General features: G+C 48.8%; 1 protein-coding gene across 1 annotated transcript in view; it reads right to left on the minus strand.

Annotated features, from left to right (window-relative positions):
• Window positions 1–6,449: 6,449 nt before the first annotated feature.
• Window positions 6,450–27,774, minus strand: part of Galnt18 (polypeptide N-acetylgalactosaminyltransferase 18) — a 307,844-nt gene continuing 286,519 nt past the window's right edge. The window contains exons 10-11 of the mRNA XM_038343410.1: window positions 18,862–19,026; window positions 6,450–6,875 (exon numbers count right to left, since the gene is read on the minus strand). Of these exons, the coding sequence (XP_038199338.1) occupies window positions 6,729–6,875; window positions 18,862–19,026 (312 nt within the window). The 3' untranslated portion in view covers window positions 6,450–6,728. The remainder of the gene's footprint in view (window positions 6,876–18,861; window positions 19,027–27,774) is intronic.

Here is a 27,774-nt window from a genome sequence, read left to right on the forward strand (position 1 = left end):
CCATTATTCTTATGTTAGCCACATGGCTCAGTACCTTATTCAGTGAGAAAGGTCACATCCTGCTTCTCTGGTGTCTGGACAGGACTGGGGAGGAATGGGCTTCCTCCTTCCCAGAATTCTCCTGTTCTCATTGCCCCACCTCTACTTCCTGTCTGGTTGTCCTGCCAATACTTCCTGCCTGGCTACTGGCCAATCAGCATTTATTTAAAACATAATTGACAGAATACAGAATTGTCCCTCACCATGCAAGTGTATGCCAGAAGTGGAAACATGACTTCTGACCTCTGCTGCACAGGTGGCTAGAAGCTATAAGAACTGTGTACTATTCACACATCTTGTAACTGTGGCTCAGCTCCTTTTGTCCAGCTGCTATTAGTCTTGCTTATTGTAATGCGCAGGAAGCCATTCAACTCACTTAAGGAAAAGGTGATAGGGTTGTGCATGAATTAGATTTGGGGTGACAGAATCACAGGTCATTCAAGGAGCCATCTGCTTGTCAGCTCCTCCCTCTTCTGCTAACTGTGGCTTCCTCTTCACAGCCTGGACATGGGCTGACGCGGCTTGCCTGATCCTCTGGGCCCTGACCCAGGTGACAGCAGGCCTCCTGGGCTTCTCCAATCACTAGCTGATTCATTTCCTACACAATGGTCAAGCAGGATGGGATTAGCCACATTTCCTGTACTGGGTCACTGGTACCAATAATGACTCATCCTAGGTAGTCAAATTATGAGGACATCCCAGTCCTTGATCAGGTCGAAGCAAGTGTGAGGGGATGTAGTCTTGATGTAGATACTGTGGCACAGGGGGTCACATGATGGACAGTCTTCTTTTTAATTAAAGAGCTGTGGATGCAGAAGATAATGAGCCTTCATGGTCCTGTAAAAAATTCCCATGTCACAAAGTTCCCAGGGAGGCCAGGAAAATATGGTTTCTTTTCCAAGAATGAAGAACTCCCCAGAGAAAAATTGGTGTAAGTGTAGATTTCCCCCGGAAGCTTCTCCTCTGCTTCCTTGCTATGACTTAAAATCATGTCACCCTAAAATCTATATAATGACGTTCTAACTCCCAGTATCTCAGAATGCAACCTTACTTGGAAAAGGGGCTTCTTACAATGAAATTAATATTAGGCCATATTTTGAGGGTGAGCCTTAAACAAGTGTGATTGGTATCCTTAGAAGGAGCGGTTTGGGAATAGTCATGTGCAGCAGTGTGAAGACATGAAAGACACACCCATCACTACCAGCCAAGGAAAGAGGCTGGCAACAGGTGGTCCTTCAGACCCTCAGAGGGAACCAGCATTGCCCACTTTCATTTTAGAATTGACTGTGAATTTCTGTTATTTGAACTACCCAGTCTGCGGGGCTCCATTTTATAAACCCTAGAAAATTAATAAATGCCTCAAGAAAAGCTTCCTGTAAAAGAACAAGGGGCAAGAGACACTAATAGACCCTTGAGAGGTAGGTTGGGGCTGCAGATTTCCTCTGAACATGGCAACCAGGGGAGCAGCCCTCACTCCTTTTGCTTTGCCTTGGGTTCTTAGTACGGATGCTTAAAAAGAGAAACACACACAGATAGAGACAGAGACAGAGATGGAGACAGAGACACAGAGATAGAGACAGATACAGAGAGAGACACACACATACACACAGAGAGACAGAGACAGAGATGGAGACAGAGACACAGAGATAGAGACAGACACACGCAAAGACAGATTCAGAGAGACACACACACATACACACACACACACACAGAGAACACACTCAAGCATACACACACACAAACACACGTGTGCTTGGGTGCCACAACACTCTTGTGGAGGTCAGAGGACTACTTTGGGAGCTCATTTTCTCTTTACATCATATGAATCCCAGAGATCAAACTCAGTCTTGGCAGCAGGCACTTCAGTGCTGAGCCGCCTCACCTGCCCTGGCCCAGAAACTTCTGACATTCTTGCTTGACTTGATTGAGGGAGGAAACTTTGAAGGTGGCGTCTGAGCTGGTCATCAAAATCTCTGTAAGAGCCACTGGAGGTTTTAGAAAATGAATAAGTTTGGTTGTATTTATGCTTGGTGGGAGCCTGAGGCCAGAGAACAGTCGAGAACAGAGATGCAGACATCTGGGGAGCTGCAGGCATGGGGCTGTTGGCAGATGACCTTTGGGACAGGTTGTGACATTGCCAGGACACTGACAGCCTTCTGCCAATTGGTGCTGCTGACCACTGTGTCCCTCTCCAGTGGGGAGGGAAGTGCAGTCTTGGGCATTCCTCACAACAGATGGGCCCACGTGCAGGGCTGTGCAAGGCAGGGGGCTGAGTTATGGATCTGAGTTGTGAACCGAGCAGAAGGCTGACAGTCCAGGAGGTCTTATGGGATATGCACAGACAGCTCCTTCTAGCATCGGGAGGGTGGTGGATGCAGGAAACAAAGTTGTTTAATGTGCAAAATCATTAAGAAAAATAATGCTTTCGCTCCAGGGTGTTCAGAGCCCCTAAACAGCTGCTAATTAGCTTGCCGCAGGAGCCAGCCCAGGCTGTGGTGGGGTGAGGCTGGCTCTGGGCTGGGAACTCCTCAGCCTCTCCTCTCCTTTATGCTCTGATCTCTTGCCTCTGCCCATATCCACCTGCTGCTTCTACTTCATACATTTATACTAAGAATCCCAGAGATCCTGGGCCAGTTTGTGGTTCCCATGCCCAGGTGATGAGGAACAAGGGGCCATCCCAGGCTCTCCACTCTCTCTGGTGTCTAGGCACAGGGAGAGGTGAGTGAGTGTCCCAGGAGGACCAACCCACTGTCCTATCTTCACCATCCTCACGGGTTGGGATGAGATTTGTCCTCTGGGATGCTCCTCAGAGTTGTAAGGAGTGGGTTGGGGTACATTTGATGGGGGTCAAGGATTGTGACTTTTTTGGGGATGCCTATAAATGTGGGGGCAGGTGCCTCTGGGTGGGTGGTACAGACACTGTTTTCTAGGGGCTATCGATACAGATGTTGACAGCTTGGTGAACTCTGGGTGTAGATTGGCATAGATATTGGTATTGGCATAAGTATTGGTGACGGTAACCGAGTATCTGGTATTGGAAGGTATTGGTGACTGTTGCTTGAGCATCAGGATGTCGATGGGTCAAATAATAACAGCCAGAAATTTCTTTTTTTCTTACTCTAAAAAAGTACCAATCCAAATTCCCACTCTCCCCCCCCCCATTCCCTCCACATACCCTCTCACCCCACGCCCTTTAATCCTAAGAGAGGGTAAGGCACTTTGCCTTGTGGAAAGTCCAAGGCCCTCCTCCACTGCATCTAGGCTGAGCAAGGTATCCATCCAAAGAGAATAGGATACCAAAAAGCCAGTACATGCAGTAGGACAAATCCCAGTGCCACTGTCAGGGGCCCCTCAGTCTGCCCCAACTGTCAGTCACATTCAGAGGGACTAGTTTGATCCTATGCTTGTTCATTCCCAGGCCAGTTGGAGTTGGTGAGCTCCCATTAGCTCAGGTAAACTGTCTCAGAGGGTGAACCCCTCATGGTCTTGACTTCCTTGCTCATATTCTCACTCCTTCCATTCTTCAACTGGACCTTGGGAGCTCAGTCCAGTGCTTCGATGTGGTTCTCTGCCTCTGTTTCCATCTGTTGTTGGACGAAGGTTCTATGGTGATATTTAAGATAATCATCAGTCTGACTACAGGGCAAGGCCAGTTCAGGCACCCTCTCCTCTATTGCTTAGGGTCTTAGCTGGGGTCATCCTTGTGGATTCCTGGGAATTTTTCTAGGGCCAGGTTTCTTGCTAACCCCATAATGGCTCCCTCAATCAAGATATCTCTTTCCTTGCTCTCATATCTGTTCTTCCTCCATCTCGACTGTCCCATTCTCTCAAGTTCTCCTCAACCCTCCCCCTTCTCCCCTTTCTTCTGCCCCCTCCCCCCATAATCCCAATTTTGTCAGGCGATCTTGTATGCTTCAGATTTCCAGGTGGATCTATACATGTTTTTCTTTGGGTTCACCTTATTACTTAGCTTCTCTAGGATCGTGAACTATAGGCTCAATGTCCTTTGTTTATCAACCAGAACTTTCTAGCACTTACTATAGATTCATAGTCTACAAATTTCACATGTTTATTTAATTTTCATTTGGTTGCTCTGGCCTACACTCTCTCCTCCCTCAGCCTCACAAACACTGGGGTCACAAGGGCTCACCGCCACAACCAGCTTTTTACTTACATATGGGAATCAATTTCAGTTTCCCCTGCTTGTGTGGCAAAGCACCTTGCCAAGGGAGCTATCTCCCCAGCCCTAGTGTCCCTCTGTCCTTAAGAAGATGCACAGAGAAGTCGCCCAGCTAGTAAGAAAGGGCCAGGACTGGAACTTGAACCTAGGCTGTCTGGTTCAAAGTCTGCTCTTAAATGGTAATCTTGACTGTCTACTTAATAAGGTTTAGAATCACACAGAGCCATACTTCTGGGTGTGTCTATGAGAGAGATTCTAGAAAGGTCTAAGTGAGACAGGATGTACACCCTACACCCCGAACATGGGCGACATCGCCCCATAGGTTGGGGTCCTGAACTAAATAAAAAGGAGAAAAAAGGCTGAACACAGACATTTATCCCCTTTCTCTTTATTTTTGTTGATGATGGTTTGTTTTAGTGACAGCGTTACTATGTAGCCTTAGCTGGTCTAGAATTCACTATGCAGACCAGGCTGGCCCCCAACTCATAAAAACCCCCTGAATCTGCCTCCTAAGCGCTGAGATTAAAGGCATTCTCTGCCACACCCAGCTCTTCTCTGCTTCTTGACTGTGGTGTGGATGGAAATGGGCAGGGTGAGGCTAGGGCCGAGGGTGGATCTTGAGGGACAGATTGGAGCAGGTAGAGATGGACCCCGGCTGGAACAGGCGTGGGGCTGACTAGTTAGAGAGGTGAGTGTGGGAGCCAGAGCTTCAGGAGCATGGGAGAGGACGTGCCTGCAGCCCCATAGGAGCCTCTTGTGGAAACCTAATTCCCCAAGTTCCACCTCCTGGGTGGTGACAAGCAAGTGTAGCCAGCTTGGCAGATGTCTCTCATTGACCTGTTAGAGTCCAGGGGACAGTTTGGAGAGCTAAGTGTACACTTCCATGAAAGCCTGTGACAGTGGCCTGGAAAAGCCATAAGGCCCTTCTAAGTGCTTCCTGTGCTGGATTTGGTTCTGGAGAGCAAAAGGTGTCACCCCCCCCCAAAAAAAAAACAGATCTCTCATCCCAACCCTGGGATTTCTCAGGTCAGGGGTTTTCTAGTCAAATTTGTTACAAATTATTGGTCCTAAATAGGTCACTGTTTAGACTGGGGGCCTCTTGGAAAGGGTACCCAGGTAAAATGAGGGGTGGGGTGAATGTGGTTAACCTCATCCAGAAAAAGATGAGCCTTACAACCAGAGAATTGAAGCGGTATTCATGTAGAGGTCCCTTGAAGTAAAAACGGAGTTCTCAAGAAGAGGCAGGGCTCTTCGGACTGAGACAAGAGTAGCCAGAAGGATGTTGTTGGAGGGAATGGGACTTTAGAAACAAATTCCAAGGAAGAGACTCCGTTCTAGAGGCTGCTGGTCTCCCAGGCTGAGCCCAGCAGGCTGACATGGAGCTGGGATTGCGTGAGTCATGCCTTATGGATAGCACCGTCCTCTGAGACTGGTTAAGAGCCTGTCCCCAGCACCAATGAAGCTGACTTTATTTCATAATAAAGTCTTTATAAGAGTTCATCAGATTTAAAATTTAAATTGTTCTCTCTCCATCAATAGAAGACTGGCATCCAATAAAGAGGGAACAGTTGGACCCAAGTGACAGACACGTACAAGGTAGATAGTGTGAAGGCAGGGAGAAGAGGGGCGTCTACTTGCCAAGGAACACTTAAGCTTCCATAAGCTGGAGAGAGGCAAAGAACCCATTCCCTCTCAACCTCATTTTTGACTTCCAAGCTCCAGAATGGTGGTGTGCTAATTTTCTGATAAGCAACCTCAGCGTATGGCACTGTGTTATAGCCTTTGCATCATAATTCAAGGAGGGAGCAAACAGGCATCAGCAACTGGACACAGACAAGGATGTACCACGGATAAGGGACAGTGGACAGTTTGGAGACGTGACTTGGTGACTTCAGGAGAGGGTGGTGTAGACTAGAGTCTGTCAGCAGATGACACTTAGGACTCTGGTGATATCTTCTGGGGAGGCACCTGCCCAGAGTGAGCAATAGATCACATGGAGGGAGCAGGAAGGAGGGAGCAGGAGGCAGCCTAAGGGCACAGTGCCCTTACTTGGACCTTGCACAGAAAGCTGGCACCACAGGCCCCTATGGTCTGCATGACTTTAAAGCTGTCTTTATCAATACTGTGAAGAGGGAAGAGCAACTGAGGACACATGCTCAGCCACCAGACTGCAACGCCAGAGGAGGAGCAGGAGCAGCTCACTCTGGGGCACCAAATGACTGCAAAAGCCTTTCTTAATCAATCGTATTTTATTGCCAGTTATAAATATTTTCCATTTGTCCCATATTTACAATTGTAAAATAGTTCAGGATATTATACCCTCATCCACCTCTCTGCATCCCTCTATAAACTCCATGAAAATTGAGTAGGAAATAAAAAGCTCTTTCGTGGGAGGAGGCCACCCACCAGGCTCCCCCCTCAGACTCCAGACAACGCCACCTGATGGCAGGCGACGCTGCAGCTGATGCTACACAGTAGCAAAGCAGTGGCTGTTGGCGTCTGGGGAGGGTCAGGACACCAGGCTCCGCAGGACATTGGTGATAGTCCAGTGCTGTCCCGAGCACGGCTGCAGCACCAGCTGGAAACCAAACTCCGTGTCGCTGTTTTCTTGCAGCTCCAGGCAGCGCTTAGACTTGCGGTTCTGGATGGAGCCTCCCTAGGAGCCCAACAGAAAGAGCGTCAGAGGGCACAGAGGTAACCAGGAGGATCCAAGGAGCCCCAAGCTTTGGGGGTAGCTGGGACAATCTAGATGGCTTAGGAACCAGCATTCCCATGGCCGCAGCTTCCCACTGCTCCTGTGTACTGATCTTCTCTCAAGGAATGAGTGCATGCCTCAGTTTCCCCATAGGGCCCTAGTGCCATATAGGAGCAAAGATAGCCCTGACCCAACTTCTATCTACCATTTTGGGCTGTGTCACCCTGCTTTGCTCCTATAGCTAGTTCCTAGTCAGGGGACTGGCCACTGCTCTGAGAAGCCTTGTTTTGCCAACTTCTCCATGATCAACCTGCATCTGAGCATCCCTCAGACTGGGGACTTCTTGCTCCTAAGGCCCTCCAACAGATGGAATTTGTTAAGGCTGGGCTCAAGGAAACTCAAGACCTTGGTTATTGTCTATATGGCTGTTATCTCTCAAGGCCTGAGCATACATGGATCTCCTATACAACTGATGTTCTGGGAGGTTTTGTAGCTACAAATACTGTTTATGTCCAAAAGCCCCTGAAGGAAGTGGTGTTCCCAAAAGTACCTATACAGCAGCCCAGGCGAGGTTCTGAGGGGTATGGGACCACGGGCTATGGACCTACTGTGAGCCTGGGATATCTGAGGATGTGTTGCCATCCGCGAGACTTGGAGTTTAAGCAGTCAGAGTTACTTGAATGATGATCCCAAAAGCAGACACTGAGTATCTGCTAGACCCGCCTAGCACAAGAACCCACTCCTCCTGTGGCTTCCATCTTGACAGTAATAAGGTGCTTGTGGGGGAAACTCAAGCAACTTCACACACTCATCTGGCTCGTCATCATCCAGTCAGGTACCAAATACTGTCAATTCTCCTTCCGTCCTGTCTTGTCCCAGCCACTCTTTCACTGTGTTTGCCTGCTTCAGACCCCTCTCATCTTTCATCTGAATAATTTCTCCAGAATCCTAGTAAGTGGTGACCATGTTGACGTGCATGGTCAGCCTTGAAAACACCCCAGTGCAAAGGCCTTCATGGCTCAAGGCTGCTTTATCTCTGAGCCCTCCCCAGCTCCATACCCCAACCCCTTCCAGGTTTCTGGCCTCTGTTCGCTCAGTGCCTAGGGCTATCCTACAGTTCTGTGGCGGCCTATCCCACAGCCACATTTTGAGGCCCAGCTCCTCTCCACCTCCTCCAGGTACCCAGCTGTCATGATGGTCTTCATCCTGTACCTTCTCCAGCTCATGCTAGGAAGTTCCCTGTGTGAGAGAGAGATGGTGAGTCTCTCCAGTAAGGAGCTCACTCCAAAATGGCCACAACTATCCCCACAGCAAGCAACTGCTGACCTCTCCAGAGAACATGAAGACACATTTCTCAGGCCTACCTAGGAAACTGCGCCCAGGCTAAGCCCTATTACTGGTTCACAGTTCTAAAGTAGTCCTGTGGTCAGCCTGTCCTGGTCTCATCACCCTGTCTGTCTTGCTCCTGGAGGTGGGGACGGAGCTCAAGCAGGAAGTCAAGACCAGCCCAGCTCTTTTAAGTCCATACTCTGCCTGCTCTGCCTGATTTCAGCCTGAGGCCAAGAGGGGAGAGTGCTGATCTCAGAGCTTATCAATTCTGCTTGTCAGCGGGTGGGGGGGGGGGCTCGGGTAAGGTTCCCCATTTTACTTATCAATAGGGTGAAGGGAGGGGTAACTCTTTGGAGGATGAACAGAAGGACTCATGGGAGACCTGTTTCTCTGCAAGCTGGAGGGTCTGTTCAGGGCATCAGCCCGGGGGTGGGGTCATAGAAATGAGGCTGGACCAAGCTCCATCCATTATGCTGTAGATTCTGGCTGCTCAGCACATCTCTGTGGCCAGAAGCAGGCCCTGCCAACAGCGAGGCTGGCTGCTTCACATCTCCCTCCTTTGCTGACAGCCGTGCCTGTCACTGAGGCCTTCCTTGGGCACTTTCCCAAGGCAAGAGAGTGAGGAGGGAGAAGAAGTGTCTCCGTCAGAGCTGCAAGGCTGATATTTCCCAGGCCCTGCCCTTCCACAACCCAGCCCTCAGTACTCTAAGAGACAGGAAATGTGTGATCATGGGATGAAAACAGCCAGTGTGGCCTTCCAGAAGGGTGTGGAAGAAACGGTTCAAGTCCAAGAGCAGGAATGGGGCATGTAGAAGGGATTCCACCTGACTGACACCATCAGCTCCTTCCTGGGAGGGCTGTGTGTGAGGCCAAGAGCTCTCGCCTCAGCAGAACGAGCTTCTGGAAAACTGAACAATGTCAAATGCTTTCAGGAAACACACATGGGGGTGGGGAGTACAGCCAGGCCCTCTTTGGAGGTAAAACCAGCACCAGCCTTGGGCGCTAACCCCCTCCTCAGAACATCTCTCTCACGGAACGACTACTAGGCCTTTTCCTACCACCCACCAGACATGCAGAGAAGCCTTGACTCCTATTCATAGCTTCCTCACACGGGGATGCAGCCTGGCTTTCTTCGTTTCTGTGTCTTGGCCTGTAGGTTCTGCACTAGAACTAACATTATTTGCCATTTTTCCTGGCACCTTGCTTCCCATCTCATGAGTTTCTTACAACACCATCCAGAGGGGGAGGTAATAGGAGCCCTCATTTTATAGAACTGGAGGTTGGGGTTTTGAGAGCCTGAGAGACTTTCTCAAGATTCCATGTAGAGCCCAGCTGGAACCCCAGGAAATCTTCCCCCTTCTCTGTTCTCCATTAGATAAGTAGTCAACAAAGCTACCACTTACCCTACTGCATGCCTCTCTGTGAGGTAGGGGCTAGACTAGGAGTTGGTGGTACCCAGTGCTGGGGTAGAGGAAGATGTCTCAGGGAACTAAAGCCTGTTTGGTCTGTTCCCTTTGAGGGATCTCTGAATGGATAGGATTCACACATCCTTCCAGCCACTGCCCAATGTTCAATGAGCATCCATCAAGTGCCACACGCATTTCCTAGCTGCTTCAATATATTCATGACTGAGAAAGAGGAGGGTTTTTGTTCTTGTGACAATTGCGCTCTAGGAGGGAGAGATGGCAACTCTAGCAAGAGGAGGAGAAAATGAGGCTTATGCCCCAATCATGGAACTCAGGAGGAGGCATAGCAAGCTGGGAGCAGGGATGATTATCAGTTGATAACGGTGAGGCCTGAGCAGACACAGAGAGGAAGACAGCGGCAGGTCCAGGGACCTGATGAAAAGCTACTCGGGCTTGGAGTGAGGTTCAGGAAACTCTTGGGGTGCATTTGTGCAGAGGCAGAGGAAACATTGGGAAAAGAGAGGTGATGTGGACCAAGGAGTGAGGGTAGGGACATTGAACTCTGTTTTTTTATCTGCAAGGCAGAGTTAACCTTTGCTAGGTTGGGTCCACATGCTTAGCAGGTCCCTCTGGGTGCTGGGCTGGGCCGAGTTTTGGGAAGGAAGGATGCTCGGACCTGTGCTAGCCAACTCTTGTCCTGAGCTCCAGGGCTTGGGCTGCAGCTCTGGTCCAGTCTCTTGGCTCTGGAACTGGGGCTGTCTGCTGAGATCTGAGCATTCCTCTCTCCATGGAGGGCCCTGCTTGTTGGTTTACCAGTCCAGTCATCAAAATTATTTGTGTAATACTTACATCTACAGGATCTAGAAACACACAATACTTTTAATTAAAGAATTTAAATAAGGGCAATTAAACCTGGCAGGAGAGAAGCTGCAGCACACAGAGGGCTTAATTGGAATGAAAACCTAATTAAATATGGAAGCAGCCATTGAAAAAAAGGCAGAAGTTGAATGTATAGGATAAAGAATACTAATAACAATTCTTAGAATTAGTCCCAGTCACTGTCTTGTTCATCCTTCAGGCAAAGGGCCAAAGCAGAAGCAAGTAAGGGAGGACTTTTTCTCAGGCCTTGGTCATGTGACCTAGGGAGTGACCATGTGACCTGGGTTTCTGCCTATCATCACATCTACCATTCTGAGTCACTTGATACCTTAGCACAGAGGACTATGGATACATTGGGACACATGGAAGTCACTGTCTGTGAAAATCTCAGACACAGATACAGCCAAGAACCTCTCTGCCTCAGTTTCCCGCAGAGTATATTAGACTGTGGCTAAGTGTGGGTCAGATAGTACCGGCCTAGCCCTACCCTACTGAGGAGGTACATGCAGAGGTGTCTTCCTCACTGTTCCCCTGACAGGTAGAAATGAAGATTTCTTGTTCATAAAACCAGAGACTGAGGCTTGGAGAGCTGGCTCAGGCTCATGGTTAGCAAGTGGTGGACTGTGCTTGAAGCCCAGGGGTCATCCACTAGAGAGGAGAGTCACCAGAGTGCCTGGGAAACCTGGCCACTACCCTGCTTTCCGTTTCAGCGGGTCTCAGACATGGCCTGAAAATGGGCCTCTTGCACTCTCAAGTGCCGTCCTAATGGCAGCACTGGTCCGAGTCCAGCTTCCAAGGATCAACAACACTTGTGACCCTCTTTTAGGAAATGCCTGGCCTGTGTCCCTGGGCAAGAGGCTCTGGGATGTTTGGGCTGGCCTTCCTAGTACTTGGGTAGCCAGGGGCCAACCGTACCAGATCCTAGATGTTGGATTTGCTGCCGCCTTCCCTTCACTTACCCCAGACTAGCACTCCACCTTCCTTGCTAGTGAACTTTCCAAGGGCAAGCAGCCCTGTGGGTCATGGGCTTTAAGCTCAGCCAGTTGCAAAGTTTCCCAGTTAAGTACTTAATGATTGGTAATCAAATACTTCAAAGCTTGGACGGGACATTAGGCTTAGTTACAGAAACCTCAAGATTAGGTGTTTTGTAGAGTAAAGCAGTCTTTGTGTAGCATGAATATTCAACACTTACTGTGTTCAATGTGTACTTCAGTGTTTTCTTACTTCAAGGGGATTCACCTAAGCCTAAGTGAGACACTGCCTTGGACTAGCTGTGTGGAGGCACTGCCTGAGGATGGGTATCTGTAACCAAGGAGAGGTAGAAAGGACCCCAAAGAGAGCTGGGCTCCTCTGTCTGGAGAGTTGGCTAAGGTGGCTATGGCCTGGTCAGTTCACACATGCCTGACTCAGCAAGGAGACCCCAGCCTCAAATTCCCACTAACTGCTTTTCTGGACAAAGACAGAGCCATCCCGGTGTGAAAATTTACAGTGTGGATTTTTGAGACAACATTTCTAGGTCTGACTTCTAACAATTACTTAATTTGTTTGTGCCTCAGTTTCCTCATCTCTGAAATGGGATATTAGAAAGTTTCTCAAAGCCTCATCATGGTTTCAAAGAAGTATTTTCAGGTTAGCATAGTGCCTGGTATTTTATAAACACTATATAAATATTTGATACATTTTAAAATCCTATGCAGTTCTGGGAGCTGAGCAATCACATCTGCTCTTGTCCCTGATCTCTGCAGGAAGAGAAGGAAGAAGAAAATGCTGATTGCTTTAATTTTAAAAATAACTAAGAAAACAGGGTCTAAACAAAGCGCTATCAGGCCCTTGTAACTGGACAGTTCCCCTTGCACCCTTTCCTATGACCTGGAAATGAAAAGCTGCTTTCTCCACAGCCACAATGGAACACCCGATTATAGCCCTTTATTTCCAGCACAAAAGGTTCTCAAGACTGGATGTACTGACAGTGCTTGGGGACAGAGCTGGGGAAAGTCAAAGGCTCCTTCTCCCCAGAGGGGAAGAACTCTCAGACAAGGTTAGCCATCCCCACCCCCCAGGGAAATGCGCCTGCAGACAGGTTTTGTTTTGTAGCAGGATTTAATTTTTTATCTGATATTTATTTCATATCAGGTTATCACATTAGACCCCAGCAGTCAGAAACAACTGTCCTTTGGCAGGTGAGCTGGGCACTGGCCTCTGTGATCTCCTGGGACATCTTCCCACCCTCCTGGCACTAACACATACCTTTGCTCATCTCATTGACAGTCCCTCCAAGAACACAGCAAGTCCAGGGCTGAGATGTGGGGCTTCCTCCGTGTGACCCTGAACTCTCAGCCATGTCAATATTTCTTTCTACCAAAGAACTGATAGTTGAGGGGAGCTAGTAGAAAGTGCAGCCAGAGAGTCTGAGACAACCCCCCCTTCAAACACAGCCATACCAATTTACACTCTGCCCTATGCAAGATGAGCGTCTGTTTAGTACAAAAGAAATCTTCCACCTCCTCGAAAATGCCATTATGGGAAGAAGTGCACATGCACACACATGCACACACCCACATATATAAAGTGTGTTTTGCATGCTTCTAAGAACAGTAAACAAGGTCGATGATGTGTAGAAGGAGCAGCGGGCTGCTTCCCGGCCACCTGGCTAGCTTATGCCCCGAAATAACAGCACACAAATTGTATTCTTTTAAACACTGCCTGGCCCATTAGTTTCAGCCTCTTATTGGATAATTCTCACATCTTGCTTTAACCCATATTTAGTAATCTGTGTAGCACCACAAGGTGGTGGCTTACCAGGAGAGATCTTAGCCTGCGTCTGTCTTGGAGAGGAGAGGCATGGTGACTGCCTGAGGTGTCTGCCTGACTCTGCTTTCTTTCTCCCACAATTCTGTTCTGTCTACTCCGCCTCCCTAATTTTCTGTTTTATTAAAGGGCCAAGGTAGTTTCTTTATTAACCAATGAAAGTAACACATAGACAGATGACCCTCCTCCATCAATGAAGGTAGGGTTTTGCTTGTCTTTGGCAAACAAGAGGCTTCTAAGGGTCGTACATTTATTTTAAAGGGCCTCTTCATTTGATCAACAGCACATTGTATATCTATCTATCTGGTTGGATTTTGTCAACTTGACACAAACCGAGGCAAAACCGGGAAGAGGTACTTTCAATTAAGAAATTGTCCCCATCAGATTGACCTGCAGGCAAGTCTATAGGGGCATTTTCTTGATTAATGATTGATATGGGGGGGCAGTCCCACTGTGGGTGGGGCTACCACTAGGCAGGTGGTCATGGTTTATATATGAAAGCTGGATGAACAAGTCATGAGCAAGCCAGCATTCTCCAGGCTTGAGTTTCTGCCTCTAGGCTCCCGCTTGAGTTCCTGGTCTGACTTCCCTCAGTGATGGGCTGTGATAGGGATATGTAAATCAGATAAACCCTTTCCTCCCCAAGTTGCTTTGGACATGGTGTTTATCATAGCACAGAGGAGCAAACCAGGATAGTGTCCACTCTGTCCCAATGTCCTCTGGTAGAGCTGCCTAAAACATGGGACAAAGTCCTGTTATCCATGCTACTGGACACTTGAAAAGAGTGTCACAGGTTGGGATGACGGCTAAAGGGTCCCATAAATTGTCATCATGAAGACCCTCATTTAAGTTTAGCTTCTTAATTTGTGTCTTTGGGCTGGCCCAGTAGACTTGTGGATGGCACAACTCCACATGCTCTGCAGCCTGACTTTAGTAGCTGAGACTTGTAGGGTTTTGGGGCTGGGAAGGTGTGAAAGCTGCCCAGTTCAGCATCTGTGGATCACCTGGCCCCTCAGTGATCCATCAACCTCACAGATAACTCTGACCCTGGCTCTTGTGTTTTCCCCCTCTGCTCTTCTGCAGGGCTCCATGGGACAAGCCAGCACCGCCCTACACTTGCCACTCCTAGAGATTCCAGAACGAGGAGCTCAAAGCCTCTTGCCGTCTTTCTGGTCTTTGGCACACCCGTTCCTTCTACTGCCATTCATGTGCACATGAGTGCTGGAGGAAGCTGGGACTTATAGGACACAGTCACAGCAGCCTTCTCAGGAGTCCCCATCAAGATCTTACAGCGGTGACCCTAGCACTGCATTAACTACCAAAAGCCACAGAGATTGTCTGGGTTGTGGTGGCCTTGACAGGCCATTGCTCTACTGATGTTCTTCTCATGCCAGAGTGTCTGCTGCTCCCCTTCCCTTTTCCTGGTCCAGAGGTCACTGACCAAAATGTCTCTTTCACTAATGTTATACCGTTGTCTTAGAATGTCCTCTAGATCCTAGGCTGAAGGGAACTCTCAGGAGATTGAAGGTTGTATATTCAGTTAATAGGAATTTATAATACCAGGAGATAGTCAGTTCGGGGATTTCTTTAAAGGGGCAGACGGGAGTTAGAAAACTCATAGAAAGCAACTAATAGCTACGAACCTACCATTTCCCAGGTGAAGGATGTTTCACAGTGTGCGGATGAAAATGCTGGCTATTTTGAGAGATATTTGTTTGATGGCATGATTCTGGTCACCTTATCAACCATTCTTCAAGTCCAGAGCTAAAGATTATTATGGGCTCCTAACACTAGCCCACCCTTACCCAGCCATTATCACCAATCCATCACCGTGGTCAACATCACTGACATGTCTCTCAAAGTCCTCCCCAACTGCTGTCTGCATGGCTATCAAATCCTCCCACCTATCCTGGGGAATGATAGACAGTCCCTTCCTGATGTGGGAGAGTCTTCTGTTTGTGGTGATTCCATTCGTTAATAAAGAAACTGCCTTGGCCCATTTAATAGGCCAGCCCTTAGGTGGGTGGAGTAGACAGAACAGGAAGAAGGAAGTGAGGTAGATGGCCCAGTCAGATTCCAAGCCTCTCCTAAGTGAGACAGATGCCATGCCTCTCTTCTCTGAGCCAGACGTGATGAAGCTCCAGCCCAAGATGGACATATGCTAGAATCTTCCCAGTAAGGCACCACTTCGTGGTGCTACACAGATTATTAGATATGGGTATATCAAGATGCGAGTAAGAGGCTGAAACTAATGGGCCAGGCAGTGTTTAAATGAATATAGTTTGTGTATTGTTATTTCGGGGCATAAACTAACCAGGCGGCTGAGAGTAGGGTGGCAGGAAGCGGCCCGCAGCTCCTACTACACCTTCCCTACCTTACTCCCCAGCCTCCAGCCTCTCCTCTTCTACTCCACCCAGCTGCTATGGTATATTCAGATCTCACCAGGGATACTGCTATGGTTTAGACAAGACCTGTCTTCCTTGTGTTGACATCTATGTGTGTTAGTTATTACAAAAGCATGTTGTTACCAAAGAGAGCCTGAGCTCTGTTTTATTGTGAGCTCCCATCTCTAGCCATGGCGACCACCATCCTTCAGGAGGCCATCAATAGAATTGAGGAGAACTGTTCATTAAACAATCCCTTCTTGCTTTGGTAATAGAAATTGATCAAGACAGCTTCAGAGCTCTGATTTAAGGTGAAGTCTACAGGTGGGTGTGGCTTTAACAATCTTCCCCTCCCACCGGCCCCATCACACTCTAAATTCCACCCACACCACACAGAAGATACATCTTCTGAAAGAATGCTGAGTTCTGCTGGACCTTGTCCTAGGCAGAACTTCTGTTTGGGGTGCTCCTTTCTTTCCCTCCCTCCATCTAGGAACTGTCTGCACATGTTTTCAACAGTCAGATCAAACAAACTGCACACAGGAGTCCATCCTTGCGTTCTGCTCATGGAGTCGGTCACTCCAGGCTCCCAGAGCACAGCACAGCCCTGTTTCTGCACTTATCAGCCTGTTTTGTTGTGTGTTTACACGCCCCCGAGCTCCTTGAGGGCAGAGGCCCTGTCTGATTCCTGTCTTCATCCCAATGCCAAACCCCTGCGCTCAATAAATGTTTGATGAACGACTGAAAGAGAGAATGTTCATCATCAGAAAATTGCTCATCAGAGCCCTGTACATCGGCGTTGCCAGGAGATCTTTTCATCAGATGTGATTTCAGAATGGCAGTGTCTAGCAGTGTCTCAGTTCAGCCAGAAGCACTGGAAATTCCAAAGGGCTCGCAGAGGTTAGAGGGGGACAAACTATTTGTTAACCAGAAAGCCAGGATATGAGATAGAACAGAGATATGTAAATGCCTTTTTGTGAGGAATCTAAGAGAATCTCACTGAATTATTTTTAAATTAATTCAGCGTGTCTGTGAAGTTTAAATGTGGTCCTCGAGAGTAAATAATGCATACTGTGGAACCAGAAAAGAGATTCTAAATGCACCAGAGAAATCTCCTCCTATCTCAGCTTCTGCAGCAGAACATTCTAGTTGGTCAGGTCACTGCATAATATTCAAAGATTAAAATGTGTTACAAGAAAATTAGCCCAAGTGCACGACTCTGTGTGTGTGTGTGTGTGTGTGTGTGCATGTGTGGCAGTCACAAGACAGGGTCTCCCACTGCCCCGGGGTTCATCGGTTCAGCTAGGCTGCCTGGCCTCCCCGGCTCTGGGATTACAAACCTGCACCACACATTCATTATTTTTAATGTGGGTACTGAGTATCAAACTCAGGTCTTTGTGCTTGCAAGGCAAGCATTTTACTTACTGAGCTATCTCCCAGGCTTAAGCACAAGATTTTAATCATTTAAGAGGCCCCAGGCTTCTTTTGGCCTTGTGAGCAGTGATCTCCTCATCAATGAACAGTGGATGGATGGATTCCAGGTTTTCTGATAAATATCGATCGTTTTACATCAAGCAAAAATTGCATATCTAGTCATTATTGAATAGTTAATAGGAAGTGGCTGTTTGGGGTTTGCAAACTAGGAATTGAAAGATATTACTTCCAAACAGTTCCCTTTGGTGTAGGGATCAAAGCTGTGGTTGCCAGAGCACCCGGGGAGTTTTAATTAGACATATGCTAACGTGCCGCAAACTGCCTGGCCCCCAGAGCACTACACAGCAGCGCTGTCTGCTTGGCTGGAGTCCATTCTGGTAGGAGTTGTGTGGGGCTGCCTGTTTGAGACTATGTTCAGCGATGCAAGAGTGAAGGACCTCATTGTGAGATGGTTTTTTCTTGAGGCTGAGGTTCAAAGACGGACAGACAGAGCTGTCTCCCTACTGTTTCCAGAGTTTCTGCAGGATCAAAGCCTGAAAAGGTAGCTGGGAGATTTGGTGAAATAGGAATAGTCATATTTGGGTGATGCAAGTTCCCAGGACCCAGGACACCCTATGGCTCGTGACTCCCCTTAGGTTATAGCAAGACAGTCCAGAAGCAGCTATCTTCCTGCCTTCAGGGAGGTGAGGCACATGCTGGACCATTTCAGGACTCAGCCACACTTGTTAGCGTGACTAGTTCAAGGGCCAAAGTCTGAGACCCTTGGGTCAGTCTCAGATTCTTCCTGGGCAGTGACCTTGAGGCAGGTGAGGATCCCAAGATCCCTCAAGGTCATGGTGGAGAGGGAGTTGAGAATATCTTTCAAACTTGATTTCAGCCTCCTAGCTGGGCCACCCACAGCTGCGAAAGCACACTCTACCTGCCTGTGATGATGAACTCCCTCGGTTCTCTTAAAAACTATCTTCGCATCCGCTTTCCCGGCTCAGGCTCCCATTCCCAGTCTCTAACTATCCCCTAAGTCTATGACCTTGATTTGAACGTGCTGTTTAGTATTGATACCACTCACTTAAGACAAGGATGGCTCTTTCAAAGACCCCTGGTTCCTATACCCAGATCACAGACCAAACACGCCTTGTGCCCACAGAGTAGGATCTACCCCTCACCACCAACATCATCCATCTCTATGCAGAGACAGTAATTAGATCAAAGTTCCTTGTCTTGCTCTGCCAGAATCTTCATAGCAGAAGCAACTGTCTGGGAGATTTGAGTAATGGACTTTTATTGTTTAGTCTCCTGAGAGTTGACAGTCCCTCCTGCCCCCCTATTCTGTTTAGGTCCCCAGGTGATCTGGAGTTCTAGAATCATATGGGGCTCTCTCACCTCCTCTTAGAATCAGCCACCTTACTACCTAGAAGGCCAGCATCCCTATCCACAGGCTGAAACTGATCCTAACAGCAGACACCCTCTAGCGGGAAGCTCTTGGGGCAGAGGCAAAGAATCCATTCGAATCTGGGTATCTGACTCCTGGGATTCTTCTTCATAATGAGAGACATAGTAGCCAAGGAAAGGTAATGAGTTAAATGCGGGCCTCCAAACTGATGGAGACCAGAGGAAGGAAAGCTCCATGGTCAGCCATGTGGGGGCTGCTATTCACAAACTGTCCAGACAGTGCCCTAGCAGGAGCCTCATCCCTACAGCGACCACTACCTGAGAGAACTGCCAGTGCAGCTTCATCCTCTTGGCCTTGGCATAGCTGCACTCGATGAGCCGTGGCCGGCTGTTGACGTCCACCAGACAGCGGTTGTCGTCATCATCAACCGTGGGGCTCAGGACCCCCACGTGGATCTGCTGGCTGCTTGTGTAGTACACATTCTAGGGTGAAGAGAAGGGGGAAAGGTCAAATGACAGTAGCTAAGTGGGCATTGTCACCAGACAACTGGAAAACAGACCCCAGGTTTTTATATACAGTGACTTTCAGATGCCCAATTAAGACAGTAGACAGCAAGAAACTCTTCCAATTTGTGATCCAGGAGAGCGTTTGGTCCACACGGATGGAGTATGGAGACAAAACTTTCAAGAAATGAAACTTGCCCCCACTGCACGGCACACTCTGATATTTTCCATTCTATTCTTGCATTGAAAAACATTGGCCATAACCTTTTAAATTGATTTTACCACCCAGAGCTTTGAAAGTACCTCTCGAATCCATTATGTGCAGACTCGCTGACTTCCTTCATAAATATTTTGTGCCAGATGCTGCACTTGGCCAGGAAACAGAGCACAAAGGCCCAGGCCCTGCCTTTGTTGGGGGCTGGGAGGTGAAAGACACAGAGTTTCCACCTCTTCTAAGCCAGTATACAGCAGGGGCTAGTAAGTGCATCCTAAAGGGGTAAGTACTCTGGTCCGCCCTCCTATTTAATGAGGACTCACAGCTATGGCTTATTATAGTGAGGGGATGCAGAGCGTGCCAGCTAAGGAGAAGGCGAGGGAACGAGTCACAGAGCCTGGCCTCAGCAGCTGAGAGTTCTGTCTCGGAAAAGCCACACAAGACTCTGTTTTGTGCTGTTTCCAGAAGGAGTGTGTCACGATGGGTGAAGTACCATCTACCCGGGATTCCGCTCACTGGAGCCTCGTCACCCAGATTTCTGCTAGGACAGCCTTGACCTGACATGTAAAAAAAATGCCTCCCTTTTTCCTCCCATTCTGATCTTCTGTCAAGTCATTAGCAAAATGACTATTAACAAAACGCAACAAGAGGCCAGGGAACATGGGAGCCCATTGAAGTGCACCATGGGGCAGCCTCTCTGGGTGGGAGGAAAGGGGTGGAGAGAGAGGGACAAGTGTTATGGCCAAATCAATCCCCTAATACCACCTCACAGTTTATCAGGTTAGTAAATCCAGGGCTGAAGACATCAAAACCAGCAGCCTTACTGATTCTCGTTACAGAGATGAAGGAGTGTAATGACCAGAGTTCTAAGCAGAGGCAAAAGGTGCAATGCCCAGCTCCACATGGAGATGTAACCGGAATGCAAGAGACAAGGATGCTTTGTCAAGTTAACCTAGTTGAGCTCTGAGTTTCTAGTGTAAGGCCAAGGAGGTCCGAGTCTGGGGCCTGGATTTCTAGGCTGCCTGGAGGAAAGCTGAGGACCTGTTGAGATTCTAGTTCACCGGAGTTGAGGAAGAACTTGACAGAGGTGGGGTTTAAGGACCTTCAGTAGCTGTGCAGTTAAGCATAACATTTATCTATCTATCCAAATAAGAACTCAGTTGAGAAGTTGAGAAGTTGAGTTCTGGGGATACAGAGGTGAGAAAGCTGTCGTTGTTATGTGGCCTGTAGACTGTGTGTTATATCAACCTTCTCTGTCAACGGGATGGGATTGAGAATTACCTATGTGGTAGGGTAGGGTGGGGGTGCTTCTGGGTGTGTCTGCGAGGGAGTTCCCAGGAAGACTTAACTGAGGGAGTCCCAGGCTGGATAGAAAGGAAACCACAAGCTGAACATCAGCCTCCATATTGCTGCTTCCTGACTGGGCACAGTGTGACAGGGCGCCATGTTTCCCTGGCCATGACTTCCATGTCATGACAGTCCATAGCCTCAAACCATAAGCCACGATTAGCTTTCATTCTGGGAGTTAGCTGTTTCTTGTCATGGTAACAAAAGAGTGATGGATAAGCCATCCAGCCACACCAGGAAGCAATGTCACCGAGTTCACTGATGTGACACATGAACTATGTCCCACCCCCACCTTGCTCCCCTCTGCCTTACTCCAACTCTTGCACCTTAGACCAGGAAATGAAAAGTCATCAACTCCTGAGACCTTTCCTGAATGTGCAACAGCCACACGTGACCTCAGGACAAGGAAGCTCTCAGTGGTCACCTTGGGAACCAGGACTGAGGCTCAGAAGCATAAGTGCAAGAGAAGGATGGCTAGGGACCAGGTACTTCCCTCCCTTCCTGCCTCCTGTCACCAGAGTCTGCCTCTCGTCTCCAGGGCGGGGTCTCCAGACACAGTGGCCACCCACGTCAAAGCTGGAATTGGTTTTATCCACTTAGCTGCCCTGAAGCGCCTGGTGCCCTGAAGCGCCTGGGAGCTGCTCTGAGAGGCGTGTGTGCACTCACTGCTGCTACAGCCGTCACCAGCGCTGCTTATTGCTCCCAAGTCCCAGATCATAATAGGGACAGACAGTTGTCTGTTAGTTAAAAAGCCAGTGACAAAGTGCATCTTGATGAGTGGAACTGGGAAGCCTGAGGATCACAGAGACAGATTTGGCAAGGAAGACTCCCTGTGGTCCTCCCGTGGACTCCTCAGAGGCCCAGCCTATGGTAGCACACTGAATCAATAACTGACCTGAACACATAAAATAGGGGAATGACTTCGTGCAGGATGCCCCTTCCTGATGCCCACAGGCCCAGTAAACACGGCCATGCTTTCCGAGCAATGAGGAGCTTTGAGGGTTGAAACAAGAAGTGATGGAGATCTGTGCTCTCCAATGGGGGCTACGGGGGAGTTTTGCTTATTAGAGGTCACTTAGGGTACCCGGAGATAATGGTGTTTTAGTTATGACTTGGTGAATGAGAGGTTCATGGTACCCAGGGGTAGACAGAGTACATAGAGCCTCTCAGTAAAGTTAAACTGTCTGGCCCCAAATATCAGGGGTAGCATTGTCATGAGGTCCTGGTTTAGACTGCTCATAATCAAGCTGAAATATCTGTAGTTGTGCTATGCCAGAACAGAAGGGGCTCACACACCCTGTATCATTTAATTCTAATGGTGCCGTGTGTCCGGGACAGGGTTTGAGTACCCCATATCCAAAGCATTGGCACCAAGGATTTCTGATTTCAGATCTTTAGAAGGATTTTTACAATAGATGCATATACGTTCATAAGGAAGTATTTTGGAGATGGGACTCAAGTCTAAACACAAAGTTTATGATTTATATATACTATGTGCACATAGTCTGAACACAATTTTATACATAATCACTCATTATAAAAGCTGAGGTTTGCGATTGTCCGTGTGAGTACTCAAAAAGCTTCAGATTAGAACATTTCAGATCTTGAATTTCTACCCACATTACCATTATCTCCCATTTTGCAGATGAAAAACCGAGGCAAATTAAGATATTTGAGAGGAAATACATGATTGTGTGACTAGCAGCTAAGATTCAAACTGCAGTCTGCCTCCTGAGCCAGACCCAGGACAATTCCTATCTGCCGTCTAGTTCCCTGCAACCCTTCAACTCCCAGTGAGTGGGCTGGAAGGTAGTAGGGAGTGCCAGGAGAATGGCTTCCACATGGTCCCCTGGAGCTGCCATGGGGTCTGGACCAAGCACTGGAGGATGAGAGGCTCCCCTTACTAAAGACCAATAGAACACAGGATGCTGAGACAACAGCATCCTGCCTGTAACTGCCAGAGGCAGAGGCAGGCTGTTATCCTGTCTGGATGTTTTACAAACCCCCGGTGGTATCAAAACGATACCCTGGCCACTCCTCTCCAGCTGCAATGACGGATTGCATCCCTTCTTCACTCGGCCCTGCACAGCTCAGCAGGGATGCACAGCTGACTGGCATTTTATTTTGAAGCCCGATGGAGAAAGAAAAATCACCTACAGCTCCAAGAACAAACATCCATGTCTTAGGCCTCATACTAGTGGATGTCTCCAGGCCAGGGACAGGAGTGATGACGAATGGCCGAGCTGAAGACATCCATGGAGACCACAGAGCCCTGCCTGCACACTGCTATCCTCAGGGCCACAGGGTCAAGGTTGGGCAAAGAGTCCCCAGAGCAGGAGGATGTGGCCTTGCTTGAGTCCTTCACCTCTGACAAGGCATGCCCTGAAGGATGCAGGTGGACCCCATACCGGAGTCCCTGTCCTGGTGGTTTGCTCTGTCCTGGTGGTATTCCCTGTCCTGGTGGTTTGCCCTGTCCTGGTGGTTTGCTCTGTCCTGGTGGTTTGCCCTGTCCTGGTGGTATTCCCTGTCCTGGTGGTTTGCCCTGTCCTGGTGGTATTCCCTGTCCTGGTGGTTTGCCCTGTCCTGGTGGTATGCCATGAACCATAGCATCCACCCTTCACAGGTATCAAAGGCCGCTGACTGACAGGACTCTCCAGGGTAGAGGAGGGGCGTACGAAGGGGGAGGGGAGAAGACAACAGCTCTCTTTTAGTGTGGGTATGTTAGGGCTTCTGTTCACCTTTATCTTCCATCTATGAGGAAAGGGAAACTGAGGCAACATGCAGCTTTTCAAAACAATTCACCAAAGTCCTGAGTAGGCCTGTTCTCTTTCACTGCCTGGAGGGTGTCCCTGGCTAGGTTGAATTCTCTACAGTTCAGGGCCTGTATTTCTCTTCTGAGACAGAAGCCCTGGTGATCCTCCTACTCCTAAGCACCCCAGGGCTGGAGATGAGGCTCTACCTCTACCCAGTCCAACCCCCAGTGAGGCTGGTGCAAGCAGAACATGGCTCCCTCTCCCCAAGGACCACTCCAGATGGTTCCCTTTAAAGCCACCAAACGGCACAGCTGCTCCCCTGAGTCCTGGGCATCAGAAAGGTACCTGGGGTCACTTGGGCCCTTCTTCTAAACCTCTCTTACAGATCACTTTCTTTTTTATAATTCAGTGTCATAGGCTATTTTGTTGGTACAAAAATTGACAAAGAACTTCTTTTAAAAAGGATTGACAGCTGAGCCAGGTGTGTGGAAGTGACCTCCTGCAACCTCAACACGCAGGAGGCAGAGGCAGGGGAACCTGTGAGAGTTCAGGGCCATTAGGGTTACATAGGGAGGCCTTGCAGGAGGCATCTCCCAGCAGGACGCTATGACTCTGCAAGCTTCTAGCCCAACTAGAGTTTGCAAACACTTGCTAAAAAGATTTCACCTCCATTTTCAGTCAACTCACCCCTTGCACCCCTTTGGGACATGGCCAATCTGCAAATCTTTCAGTCCTCTCACCACCCCCCACTTCACGGTGTAGCCTCTATGGAAGTTCTAGAACCTTCCACACACTTCAGGCATCTGTGGCGAAGCTCCTTAATGACTTGTGTTAGTCAATATGCTGCTGCTGCTGCTTAGGACACTGATCAAACAGCAAGCAGGGAAAGAAAGGGTTAATTTAGTCTTATCCCTCCAGAGAGATGGTATCCACAGTGCCAGGAAAGGCATGGAGCCAGAAGCTCACTGGTTACACGTTCATCCTCACACTGGCAGCAGCGAGAGGAAACTGGAAGTGGGGCAAAGTTAAAGACTCTGAAAATGCGCCCCTAGCGATGCCCTTCCTCCAGCAAGGCTCCACCTCTTAAAGGCTCCACAACTCCCACAAACAGCGCCACCAACTGGGGAGCAAATGTTCCGATGCATGAAGTTAAGGGGAACATCCCTCATTCAGACCACACCTCAAGATCTACTTTTCTGGGCACAGTTCAAGTACTGGACATCTTCCTATCCCTGGACACAGGAGAAAGCAGGTCACTGGGGGCAGGCCTTGAAAAGTCCAGCCCCACTTCTTGTCTTTTTCCTGTTTTCCTGTTCCACCAAGTCATCATGGGTGTAAGGGGTGAAGAGTCGGGACTACACACCACTGCCAGCGCGGCGCACCTGCTGCTGTACCTCCCCCTCCAGATGAGCTGTGTTTCCTCAACCCGCGAGCCCAAACAAACAGCCCCGCGCTTAAGTCGCTTCTTGTTTAGTACCTCGTCATAGCAACAAGAAAAGTCACTAACACAGGGACCATTCCAGAAGATTCTAGTGTGCAGCCTCGATAAGCCAGCTGTATTTAAGGAGCCCCTGGGAAGTATAGACACAAAATGTAGGGGTGGTATGTTGAAGATTAAAATACTGAAATCCCTAAGTGTGGTCACAACATCTTCAGAGCAAGGGCAAGGCCCTGACAGGGACCAGGGTCTCCATGAGGGAAGGGGACGGCATAGTGAGGAGGCTACCCCTCTCTGTGTCTGCGCTCCTCCTGAGTCTGACTGGCCTGCGAGTGAGTCAGGCAAGCCTCCGCCAGGGAGTTAGGAATGGCACCAGTTGGGGAGAAGAGAGGAGTGGAGGCTTGTTTAACTCAGTCTCAATTTATAGAGTGGAGCTGTGACATCCAGAAAATGTATTAGAAATGGGCTTTTTGTCCTATTTACCCAAGGATGAGCCACAGGCCTCTGCAGACAGGGTGGGCTGATTTAAAGGTTTGGTTATTGGTCATTAATCCCTTGACACAGAGGTTCATTACAGTTCTCAGGGCCACAGTGCACTGCCAATAAATCAGGAGTTGGGGGTGAGTCACTTCTAAAACACTCTTACATCCACCAACCTCAGCACCAAGTCTGTGCAGGGGATGGAGGCCTTTATAGCTCCCAGCGCTACGTTCTAGGTGGCAGCCATGTGTAAGGCAAGGCTTCTAAGCCAGAGCCTCCCCCGGAACTCATTTCTCCTGTGAATAGATGACTTTAAGCCCATGAGTCCCTGAGCCTTACGGGGAGAGGCTTGAAATGGTTGGATGACCTCAGTCAACTCAGTAACCCTCTTCTAAAACGTCAGGCCCCCCATAGGGGAAAGGAGTTAGACATACTTCTGCATTGAACTGCTAGCCACATGTAGCAATATGTCCCGGAGATTCTCCTGGGCAGGCTTGCAGCAGGGCACTGGTTAGAGAGTTGCCATGGCCCAGGTCTGGGATGATGAACTCTACTCAAGGAGGCCAGCGAGTGACGAGGTTTGGGTACAGCTTAGAGTGGGGTCATTTGCCCAGATCAATGCCATAGAAGCACGCGACACAATTCTGTGGGGCGACGGGGAGATGAGGAGAGTCATCATGAAGGCTGTGGGCAGCACGCTGGTAACCAAGAGAGGCTGTGACCTCACCCTGAGCCCTCTGCTAACTCATCTGAGCACTTCCTACAGTCTTTCAGTAAAGATACCCATGGGGCCTAAGAAGCAGTGCCGGGTTACAGGTGACAGAAGGAAGCAGCTGCAGGTCTGCCTAGACTCTAGATGATAGGAGTTCATGTGTGCAGACTGGAACAGGGGGGGAGCAGTGGGTGGGAATGGAGCTGATGCCTTTGAACTTGGGGCTGAACAGAGAGAGCCTCCAACTGTGAACCCAGGAGAGTGACCAAGTGGCCTACAGCACTGTCACTGTTACTACTGTCAGAGTGCTCAAAATGTCATCTCCTCTCATGGGGACCTTGGGAGAGGGCTGAAGTGGGAGGGGAGAGCCAGGGAGGGGAGCAGAGAAAAAGGTAGAGCTCAATAAAAATCAATAAAAAAGTCATCTCCTCCTTGTACCCTTGAGTCTTCCCCCATTGTTGTGCCCACATCAAATATGTCAGATGTGGCTTCTTGTCTAACGTTGACCACTATGATCCATGCATAGCCAATCAGTTTTCAGATCTGTAATGTGACCTATCACCCTTCCTCCATCTCTCCATATGTTATAGAGTAATAGACACACATGCACACATAGACACATACACATGCACATATGGGGGAGAGAGTTTGATTGGGTTCAGTTTTGGAGGTTCAAGTCCAAGATCTGGCAGACACACTGCTCTGGACTCTGTTATTGCTAGATAACAACAATCAGGGGCAGAAAGAGTAAAAGTGGGGCTCAGTCTGTCTCCCATGTCTAAGCGAACCTCACTAGGTTCCCTCTTTCACTGCCACCTTCCTGGAGATTGGAATTTTATATCTTCCCTTTTGCCCTGGGACCTGCAGCATCCCAGATGGATGAGACTGACCCGTGGTGACTATGGAGCATGAACAAGAAGCAAGCTCTGATGGCAGTTTACAGCCAAGGTCATCAGCCTACAGAAAATGGCCCCAGATGAAGGGTAAGGTCAGACCCTAATCTATGGGATACTGACTTTGGAGCCAAAAGGGCCACCGTGAGGAAGCCGTCAGTAGAGATCACAAAGATGCTGATGGTCTCTAGACAGCTTTTGGGAGATTAAGGACACACAGATGGAGAGCAGGCTTTGTTTTACTAGCTGCTTTTGACAAGGTGCTACAGGAGAGAGACGGCCAGAGAAGAAATGGATATGTGGTATGACCGAGAAACCATTGTTACTGTAAGCCGTAGAGGTTATGAGATAGTGTATTACTGGGGCATGACGAGCCTGGATGATGGGCAGCCATTTTGTTAAGTTCCCTCCCCCACAGTACTGTGCAAAAGTAGAAATATCAAATTTAAGGCATGACAGGGGACTCTGAAAACATATGCCAAGGGCACTTGAGCTAATGGAGAGGGGGCGTTGATGTAGGAAAGACTCCAGATGCACACTGCCTAGACTCAAGCCCCTTTTCCCACCTGCCTACAACTGCCATTCTCTGCTTACTTATCTGTGAAAACAGGGCCAACTGTGGTAATAGGGAACTTGGCATGGGGTGACTAGTGCTCCATGCTCAGTGACAGTGTCACCCTTGCACCAAAGGTCCCTGTTAGATCCCAAGTTCGCTGAGGTCATTGATCATGTCTGCTCTTACCTTGACCACCATTACCTGCTGATCACTGAACCTTGATACACAGCACACACACAAACACACTAGTTAGTTTATTGGACTAGTGTTATTAGACATATGGCACACACTCAAACACACTAGTTTACTGGACTAGTGTATTAATGATGTATAC

Source organism: Arvicola amphibius, chromosome 1, assembly GCF_903992535.2.
Source record: "Arvicola amphibius chromosome 1, mArvAmp1.2, whole genome shotgun sequence".
NCBI classification, from domain to species: Eukaryota; Metazoa; Chordata; class Mammalia; order Rodentia; family Cricetidae; genus Arvicola; species Arvicola amphibius.